At 41.6% G+C, this 10,522-nt stretch overlaps 1 protein-coding gene across 2 annotated transcripts in view; it reads right to left on the bottom strand.

Moving 5' to 3' along the window:
- Window positions 1-1,645: 1,645 nt before the first annotated feature.
- LOC116457699 (cytochrome P450 2J2) overlaps window positions 1,646-10,522 on the bottom strand; it is a 32,319-nt gene continuing 23,442 nt past the window's right edge. For both annotated transcript variants that reach the window (XM_032137054.2, XM_032137055.2), the window contains exons 8-9: window positions 8,190-8,328; window positions 1,646-2,158 (exon numbers count right to left, since the gene is read on the bottom strand). In XM_032137054.2, coding sequence (XP_031992945.1) covers window positions 1,980-2,158; window positions 8,190-8,328 — 318 coding nt within the window. In that variant the 3' untranslated portion in view covers window positions 1,646-1,979. The remainder of the gene's footprint in view (window positions 2,159-8,189; window positions 8,329-10,522) is intronic.

Genomic DNA, 10,522 nt, shown 5'->3' with positions numbered 1-10,522 from the left:
TCTTTTCTTGGCTCCCCAGCTAGCTTAGTAGCAGTCAAACATTCCTCCCATCCTTTTCTGTTTCCCTTTCTCACAGGGTCAATTTAATTGACTTTTCTCTGAATCCCAAACAGCAGGAAGAAAGAGCCCCGTGACTTCATGGCCCATTTTGTTTTAAGCTATTTAAATTATTTAGGTCTAACTACTTTCTATGGTTTGGGTGTTTGTCCTCTCCAAAACTTATTTTGAAACTTGGTCCCCAATGTTACAGTGTTGGAACGTGGGGCCTAATGAAAGGTGATTGGGTTGTGAGAGCACAGCCCTCGTGAATGGATGGATGTCGTTGTTATGGGAGTGGGTTCACTATTGTGAGAGTGGGCTGATATAAAGTGAGCCTGGCACCTCCCGCTGTCTTTTGCATGCACCTGCTTGTCCTTATGCTTTTCTGCCATGTGATGACACAGTATGGAAGCCCTCACCAGAAGCTGCCACCATGCCCTTGGACATGCCAGCCTGTAGAAATGTGACACAAACAAACTCCTTTTCTTTATAAATATCCAGTCTCAGGTATTCTGTTATAGCAACAGAAAACAGACTAAGGCACCACCTTAGGAAAAAGGATCTTTTTATAAGGCTTAGCCCAGGTTCCCAGGGAGTTTATTTGTTTGCACTGGTATTGGGGTCAAAACTTCGTGTACTATCAGTGTTACCTGGCCTTCTATTTCATAATCCTTATCTTCCTTCAGCAGCCACACCTAGAAAGAGTGAGCAAGATTTTGGCATTTCTGTTTTCCTGCTATAAAATACCAAGGTCGGCTGGGCACAGTGGCTCATGCCTGTAATGCCAGCACTTTGGGAGGCCGAGGCGGGTGGATCACCTGAGTCTGGAGTTCTAGACCAGCCTGGCCAAAATGGTGAAACCCCATCTCTACTAAAAATATAAAAATTAGCGAGGCATGGTGGCATGCGCCTATAATCCCAGCTACTAGGGAAACTGAGGCAGGTGAATCACTGGAACCCAGGAAGAGGATCACACCACTGAACTCCAGCCTGGGCAACGGAGCAAGACACCATCTCAAAACAACAACAACAACAACAACAAAACAAAAACAAAAACAAAAACAAAACAAAAAAACAGGGCCCAGGGAGTTTAGGCTGGTAATAGCCACAAAAAGCTTACAGTCTAGTTGCAAGAAAAGATCACACCCACCATCGTTAAAGCCAGTGTGAAACAACATGGGAATAAGTGTCTGATGGAGGATTAAAGGCAAGAAGGTATTGTTAAGGATGAAAAATATTTCCACATTTGTTCCTGAAACCTGTTTCCCAGGTTGGTTAATTGTGGTCATATTCCACTTGGCCTTGGGTGTGTGCTTATGGTAAACCACAGAAACTGTTTGAATGACACTTGCTTTCCCTGTCTCTAAATGGGGAATAAAACCTGCCCTGCTGACTTCTCAGATGATCAGTCTGAGACAGAAACAAGATAAAGCATGCACAGTGCTACCAAACTGGGGAGCCTTCATAGCTCACTTCTGTGGCTGCTCCTAGGGCCCACTTTTAACTCTTATCAACTATTTTGCACCACTTTGACTTGAGCTTCTCAACAGGCCAGAAGCAAATACATACCTCACAAAGGAAGCAGGAAGGAGGCACACTACAGATAGAACTTTTATGATGTGCTTTATGGTTTACAAACCACTTAAACTCACCATTTCTTTTGATTCTTACAAAAGCTTTCTTTATGGAAGGAATCATTATCCTCTTTTCATCTCCTACATAAAAAGGTAAATTATTTAGCACATAAATGATTTTCCCAAGGCTAATTTGGACGAGACAGTAGAGCTGGGATTTGGATCTAGTTTTCTCTGAGTCAAATTCCTCTGATCTTTCTTGAAAGTCACTTTCGTTTTGTCCCAACACATCTGAGCAGGCACCAGTGGCTTCAGAACACATGCCATGTCTTCTTACTTTCCTTGCCCCTTTCTTTCTTAACAACATTACACCCGAGGAACAGCGCAGAGGCAGTGACTGACTGGGGAAATGGTGATGCCCATTCTAAACTTCAGGCTCAGCTTCTCATTGTTTGGGGGCCTGAAGGTAAATTTTTGCATAAGGGAAGTGAAGAAAATAAACAGCTCAGTCCTGGCCAACTGTTCTCCGAGGCATGCCCGCTTTCCTGTAAGACAAAATCAAAAGACAGGTTATCTTCTCAGGTGGCATTTGTGCCTAGCAGAGATTGTTATCCTCAATCATATCCCCAAAAAACTGGAGCAGAGGAAGGGCCTGTAGGCCCCAGGGTGTTATGGCCAGCAGCTTATTTAAGTCTGACAACCACTTGGGTTCATCAATGCATAGAAAGCAGAAGTCCAGGAACACGAAGTCAAATGCCATCAGGGGTCCGGCAGGTGAGCTTCCAGAATGAAGTTGCAGGGTGTAGGACCATAGAAGCAGAAAGCGTGGGCTGAGCTAGAAAGGGGATGTTTAGCCTGAGAGCTTTAAAAAAATCATTTAACAAACATGACAAAAAAAGACAACAAAAACAACCAAATATGTTAACTTTTTTAATCCTTAAAAAAATTGTTGAAAATATAAGGAATTAAATGTCAGAGCAGAGTTCCTAAGGTATAAGTCATCTTTTCCCTGTGCCACTTTTCCTCCTTAATCATGGGGGACCTACTGGCATGGGTGGCCCTCTATATTGTGACTGCTTTGGCCTTCCTCCTTCAATGGTTCTTGTTATGCACAGTGGACCTTTCCCTTTGCAGGCATTTGTTCTAATGTGTGGCCCGAGGCTGGGTCCTGGTCTCCACAGCTGACACCTAGCACTGCCCTGACCTCGTCCCACTCCCTGTTATGTGTGGGTGAACTGGAGGCAGAAGGACAGAGATTCAATTCAGCTTCTCCCACCTCGTAGCCACATGATTGGGGCGAATTAAACAACCTCTCTAGGCATCAGTGAAAATGTACGTGTGCATATTAGTGAAAATGAATATGTGTTTAAGATGAGAACTTGATATATTGTGTGAGCTACATGCTGAATCCAAATAGGCTAAATAATTTAATAATTTATACCTCAAAACAAAGCATTTTAAAATGTCACCTAGGTAATAATAAGCATAGCTGTACAATTGCTTATTATTAACTTGATCTGGTTAATTCTCAAAAACCAGGAGAATACAATTTAAAAGATGACCTTTAAAGAAAACCTTTTGGGTGGTAGCATTTCTCAAACAGCTTTCTGTATATTACAATTCTTTACTGTGATACTTTCCATAACATGCCTTTTATTCTGAAATAATTTCAAATGTACAAAAAACTTGCAGAGATAAGACAAAGAACTTGGCTCTCCTAAGTTGTTTGGGAGTAAACTGCCTACATTACCCATGAAATCTTCAGTATGTATTTTCTAAAAAGAAGGACATTCTCCAACATAATCAAAATGCAACCATCCAAGCCAGGAAATTAACACTGCTGCATGACCAACATCTTCTCCTGAGGTCCCGTTCAGGGTTACCAGTTGTCCCAATGTCCTTCATTAGAAAAGGGTCCAGTACAGCCAGTACGGGATCATGGATTGCATTTAGCTGTCATGTCACCTTAGTTCTTCAGTCTGGAATAAGTCCTCACTCTTTATACAACTTTCATGGCTTTGGCCTTTTTAAAGATTACAGACCAGTTGTTTTGTAAATGCCTCTCATGCTTCCTCATGATTGGATTCAGGCTGTGGAGTTTTCCATTTTGGGTAGGAATATCACCAAAGTGATATTGTATTCTTCTCATTTTATCCTATCAAGTGCTATACAATTTCTTGATTAAGGTGGTGTCTACCAAGTTCTCTTGTAAAATTATTCTTTTTCTCTGTAACTAATAAGTACTTTGAGACTATGTCAACAAACCATTCTCATTAAACTGTGATCCACTCTTTTCCATTGCTATTTGTTGACCATATTATTAATTGCTGATGGCTACCAAATCGCGATTTTTAAAATTCTGTCATTCCTTCCATATTTATTAGTTAACACTCTGCTAAGGGAAATGCTTGCTCCCTTCCCCATTTATTTATTCACTCATTTATTCATATCAGTTAGATGCATGGGATTCCTGTTTTTATTCAAAGGGTTATAATCTGTTACTATCATTACTTGTTCTGATGCTCAAAATATTCCAGATTTGACCATTAGATGCTCATTCAAGCTGATATTTCCTCACTTTTGGCACAACAATCTATTCCAGGTTTATAATACTTTCCCTTCCCCAGCCCTGGAATCAGCCATTTTTTCCCAAAAGTCCTGGTTTCTTTTAGTGGATAATAATACGTAGAAATCAAGATCTGGGCATTAGGCATGCTCATTGCTCTCCAGATGTTGTTGCCCCTAGCTCATGTCAGTGGGCAGAGCTAGGGAATATATGTATGTATATAATGTGGGTATATGTCCAAAAGGGTGTGTGTGTATATATATATATATATATTAGATATATATATATTATATATATCTAATATATATATATACAAAATATATATATACCCATATTTACATCTACATTTCTACATTTATTGATTCACCTATTGAAAATCTGAGTTCATTGTAGATTACATCGGATTCCAATCCAACACCACAAAGTTCGATTTTCTCCCTTTCTTTATTTGCAACTTCCTCTCATTATCCTTAATATATTTACTTATTGGATCAGTAACCCTTGTATATAACTTACCTCTCATCACTGCCACAGCCACCCTGTGCAGACTCCACCTTATACCATTTGTGCTCTGAGATCAGCTCTTGGCTTCCACCACCCCCTCCCCTATGTGAATGTCCTCCTCACCCCACTTGGGCTACATCACCCCACACAAGTCACTACCACCGTCTCTATTGTGTGCATTTTTAGTAGCCTACTTTCTCCCTTAGTACCTATTCACAGCAATAATTTAAAAAAGCATGAAAAAGAAAATTACAAAGATCCATCCTGTTTGATGGATCAAACAGGAAGAATTTAAATGAGGAAAAGTAAATATAAATTTGCAATAAAACTTTGAAACCTGTCCTGATTATGCATACTTTAGAAGCTGTTACATCTTCTAAAGTGAGGACTTCGGAAGAGTCCTCTATACCAAGAGTAAAGGTACAGCAAGGAAAAGCAACTGCACGCCAAAAAATGGGCATGTGATGAAAAAAACAGACAGTTGTGTTGATGTTTTGTCAACCCTTTGGATTCTTCAGATTTCTATCTCTTGATCCATTTACATAGTCCTCATCCCATCATATCTTCTTTGGGACATCCCAGATAAATTGCTTGCCTTCTATAAATTTCATTCTTCTCAGTCAGAAAGAGAGATGGTAAGAACACAGCAGCCTCAATTTTCCCCTCTCCTTGGATCCACATCATTTGCAATGCGATGTCATAGCTCTTCCCATCAAAAATTGTAGTAGTATCCCCTCCCCTTAAACTGGGGCTGGCCTTATGATTGGCATTGGAAAACATAATGCAATGGAAGTGATGGTGTGTCAGTTCCCAGTCTGGACCTTAAGAGGTCTGTGTGCTTCCATTCTCCCTCTTTTGACCTTATCACCACCATGTGACTAAGCCAGGGCAGCTTGCTGGAGGATGAGGGATAACGTGAGAAGGGCCCCACTGTCCCAGCTGAAGATATCCTAGATCAGCCATCAGCCGGTTGACCACTGGCCAAGATCAGAGAGATCCAGGGGGCCGAGCCAAGATTGGCAGAGCCACATATCTGACTTATATACTTGTGAGCAATAATTCATGCTTACTGTTTTAAGCTGCAGAGTTTTGGACGGTTTGTTATGTAGCAATATGCTAATTGATGCCTATGTTATGAAATTAGTGAATCTTAGAGAGGCCTTTAAATGGGGAAGTAAGCTACATTCTAGTCGTACTAGAGAGAAAACTAGACTAGAAGTATAAAATCTTGAGTTTTAGATCCAGTTCTGCAAATTCCTTGAGCAGATCTTGGATAAGAAAGAACTCTCTCTTATTTTTAGTTATCTTAAATTAAAAGGAGATACCTATCCATTTCCTGCCTAACTATTAATAACTGGGCTGTTGTAACGATTAAATTAGACAATTTTCTTGCAAATGAAGTCTCTAAGAGGGTGCAATACAACTCTCAATAGCAAAGCAGCAGTGAGTCACCGTGTATAGTTTTTAAAAAGACTACTGCTAATTCAGATAAGATAATTTTTTTTTAAACAGGAGACATGAAGGAACTATGAGAAACAGGCTTCTGTGATGTGAAGAAAAGGTATCCAGGCATCACTTAGCCCAGAGGATTCTTTTTCCTTTTAAAGCCATGGACTTCTAATAAGATTCCTCTCATCACAGTTGCAGCTGGCATTAGATGAAGCATTTTTGTGGAATGCAGAGGTCACATTTCTAGCATTTCCACATGGATGTTGTGCAAGAGCCAAAGAACAGGAATAATTAATTATAATAACTGGAACATAACAGCTGAAACTTGGTGCTATAATACAAAATTTGAAACTATTGTAGACAGGAAGACTGGAAGATAGTCCTACATCTTATATCAGCTTTCATATTCAAAGTGAATTGTCCAGCGTGAGTGGAGGTGACAGAATTAGATGAAGAAAGACAAAGACAGCATCGATCATCAGAATCAGCCCAGAGACACCTAAGGCAGCACAGCACAGGGCGAGAGCATGGGCTTTGGAGTCACACCAACATGGGTCATTCCGTTTCTGCCCTTTCTGAGCCTCAGTGTCATTCTCAGCAAAATGATCTTGTCTTGGAACATCAATATATATTTTAAATTAACAATAAGCAAACTATCGTGCATTCCACAGTGTGGGTCTGTGTAGTATTCAGTTATTTTCAGTAGATAGTGTTAGCAAGAACACCCACTTTAGTTTTTGATTAATCTGGTTGACATTGATCCTACCTCTGCCAGATGAGTTTTATGACTTTAGTTTCTATACTTGGTTAAGTCTCAGTTTCCTCATCACTAAAGTGGTTATAGTAATATAAACTTTATATGATTACACTAGAACATATGCACCATGGGAGCAGTTTTGTTTTGTTTTGGTTTCTGTTTCACTCATTCATTGTCATATCACCAGGGCTGAATGCTTGACACATAATAGATGCTCAATAAATATTGATGGAATTAAAGAATTGTGAAATTATTTGAAAGAATCTATGCAACATATCTAACTCAAAACCTGGAACATACTAAGAAGTTTTGTTATTGATTTTTCAATGTCGTAAGTTAAAAATATATTTTTGGACCTGGCTATCTTAAAAACAGGAGAAAAAAGACAGTTTTCACTGCCTCTTCTTTCTTAATTTTCAAGTTACATATTATATAAATGTATTAATTAGATTTTAAAAAATGAATTAAAATTTACAAAGACCAAAGAACCTTTTCAAGGGAGTACTCAGAGAGTAGAATCCAATCAAGTTAAGCCACTGACTGATGTCCATGTGGCAAATAAGTTTCTCCTTCCCCTTGTCCCTCTCTATCTCCTTATTATAGATCAGCTCTGTTTCTGTGTGAGTGGGCAGCCCTTAAAAAGAACTGAGGACATTTTAACATTTAGTAAGGATGGCAGCACCCGACCAGGTGCGGTGGCTCACACCTGTAATCCCAGCACTTTGGCTTTGGGAGGCCGAGGCGGGTGGATCACCTGAGGTCAGGAGTTCGAGACCAGCCTGGCCAACATGGTGAAACCTCGTCTCTACTAAAAATACAAAAAATTAGCCTGGCGTGGTGGTGCATGCCTGTAATCCCAGCTACTAGGGAGGCTGAGGCAGGAGAATCGCTTGAACCTGGGAGGCGGAGGTTGCAGTGAGCTGAGATCACGGCATTGCATTCCAGCCTTGTGCAATAAGAGTGAAACTTCGTATCAAAAAAAGAAAAAAAATGGCAGCACCTAATCCTCTTTGTGAGCTGGTGGTGGAGTCTGGGTCTCTGTCACCAGTTTTCCAGAGGACAGAACACAGGAAAGCCGAAATCTCTAGCAGAGACAATGGAGGGCTTAGGAAGTAAGGGCAGGCTGAAGCAATGCCCAGCCCTGGAAATCCCAGGGCTGCCCCCTATAGCAAGATGGAGTGAGTCGCACTTGCCAGGCTGTCTGGAGACATTCCAATGAAAACAAGGGAAAACAGGAGAGAGCAGGGGAGGGCTGGGAGAGGGGCCCTGAACTCCCACACACCTGTTTACTACAACTTACCTATTGAGAAAGGCATAAAGGCTTCTCTTTTCTTAAACTGTCCATTCTCCAGAAAATGGTCCGGATTGAACGTGTCAGGGGTGGCCCATTCTGTGGGGTCCCTGTGCAGCGCTGTCAAATTGGTCAGGATCATGGTCCCCTAGAGAAGGCGGCAGAGACTCAGGCAAGGCTTGACCCATGAAAAAGCACACCTATGCAGAGGGGTGGTCGTCCTCAGGCGTCCATGCCGGGGGCCTGAACATACTGCCCCACCCTCCCCAATTGTGGTACACAGTCTCCTGTGTCCCCCAACCCAGGACCCTCCTCTTTGTCTGGGACAGCTTACAAATTAGATTGGATTTCCCTGCTGGGAATTTTAACAAGGATGTCTGGCTACTCTTGACTGCAGGATCGAGCTTCCTTACAGGGACAGGTCAGTTTCGGTAGGTCTTGGAAGGAGGGGACATGAATGCACTGATGAGAGAATAATCCAACAGTCAGTCTGCACTGTACCAAAACCAGCCCAGCTGCTCAGTGAAGCTATAGTGATGGCAGCTCTACAAAGGTAAAAGACATGTCATTCATCTTGTTTTCGCCATTCTCTTTCCTCCGATGTCTAGTACATGGCACCCCACTCCCCACGGTAGGTTTAGTAATAGAATCAGGTAGACCCATGCAAGGAGCCCCTGTCCATCCAGGTACATACTAAGAAACACAGGAGTTCCCAGAGGGCACTTTTCCTTTACTCTGTCTTTATCCAACCCATCAGCGAGACTGGTCAATTTTACTTTCACCTCCATTCCATGTCCACCATGCCCACTTAGTCCAGACTTCTTCCTGGCTTGCCTGGACCCCTGTTATAGTTTCCTAACTATGCCCCAAATCCTGTCACTCCTTTCAATCTGCTTCACACTCTGGAAGAGAGTGAGCTTCTAGCATGATTTAGTCATGTCACTCCCCACCTCTACAGCCCCCATTGCTCATACCTAGGACTTGACACACTTCAATAGTTACCCATTGCTCTCAGGGCAAAGACTCATCACCTGGTCCTGGTCTGGGCCACTCTCCCCCTCTGCCTGCACTCCCACTACAGGGCTCTTCTTTCAGTTTCTCAAACATGCTGTGTTCCTACTTATTCCAACACCCTTTTTAAATGCTATTCCTCTTGCCAAGAATGTTCTTTCTCCCCACTTTGTCATCAAGCTAACTAATCCTCAGCTCAAACGTCACTTCCTTTTGGAAGCCTTCCCTGACCACTCCTGCTAGTCTGTGTTTTTATAGACCACAGTGAGTTTTTTCCTTTGGGCAGTTATCATGTTTCTAAATATGTACTTGCACGATTAATTTTCTCAGGGTTGTTTTGCCAGACCTGAGCATTTCAGGTATGTAGTGTTTGTTGAATTCATTCAAATATTAACATATTAATATAATATTACTTCAAGGAATTAATGTCAATGATTTTCAATATTAGTAATAACTTTTTTTTTTATACAGAATCTCACTCGGTCACTGAGGCTGGAGTGCAGTGTGTCAGCTCACTGCAACCTCTGTCTCCTGGTTTCAAGCAAGTCTCTTGCCTCAGACTCCCAAGTAGCTGGGATTAGAGGTGCCCACCACCATGCCTGGCTAGTTTTCATATTTTTAGAAGAGACAGTTTTCACCATGTTGGCCAGACTGATCTCGAACTCCTGACCTCAGGTGATCTACCTGCCTCAGCCTCCCAAAGTGCTGAGATTACAAGTGTGAGCCACCATGCCCGGCCAATAACTGCTATTTTAAGCACTTTCTGTACTAAGTACTAGGTTAAATGCCCTGCATGCATGATCTCATTTTACCTCCATGTGGATCTTGTAAAGTAGGTTTAAATGCATTTTTCAGCTCTATCTATTCTTCAGATGAAGAAATTGAAGCTTTGAGAGGTAAAATAATGGGCCCAGAGTCAAACAGTGGGAGGAGGCAGAGCCACGATTTGAATTAGGCCTATTTGACATCAAACTCATAGCTCGTAGACTGTGTAACACACGGTTATTTCAATTTGTCAGTTCCCAAGATGATTTTTAAAGCTGACAAAAATCAGCAGCAGAAGTCAAGCTGGTTTCCTTGAGTTAAATAAATTGCTAGAAAAATGCAAACAGCATCTGGGGAATTTAGACCTCAGCCTTTATCCACTAGATGGTTAATCAGTAAGGAAATAGTAAATGTAACAGCTGCTTTTCCTGGCTCTGCAGGGACAGTAAGCAAGTAGTGCCCAATGGGTAAGCTCTTCTGATTCTACTTCTTGAGATTTTCCCCAGGTATGACACACTCAGAGGTACTTAGACAGACTGGAATCGATCCACAGAGGCTGACCAAAG

The sequence above is a fragment of the Hylobates moloch genome, unplaced genomic scaffold, assembly GCF_009828535.3.
Source record: "Hylobates moloch isolate HMO894 unplaced genomic scaffold, HMol_V3 SCAFFOLD_18, whole genome shotgun sequence".
NCBI lineage: Eukaryota > Metazoa > Chordata > Mammalia > Primates > Hylobatidae > Hylobates > Hylobates moloch.
The sequence above is the reverse complement of the archived record's forward strand: the minus strand, read 5'-3'. Positions and strand labels throughout refer to the sequence as shown.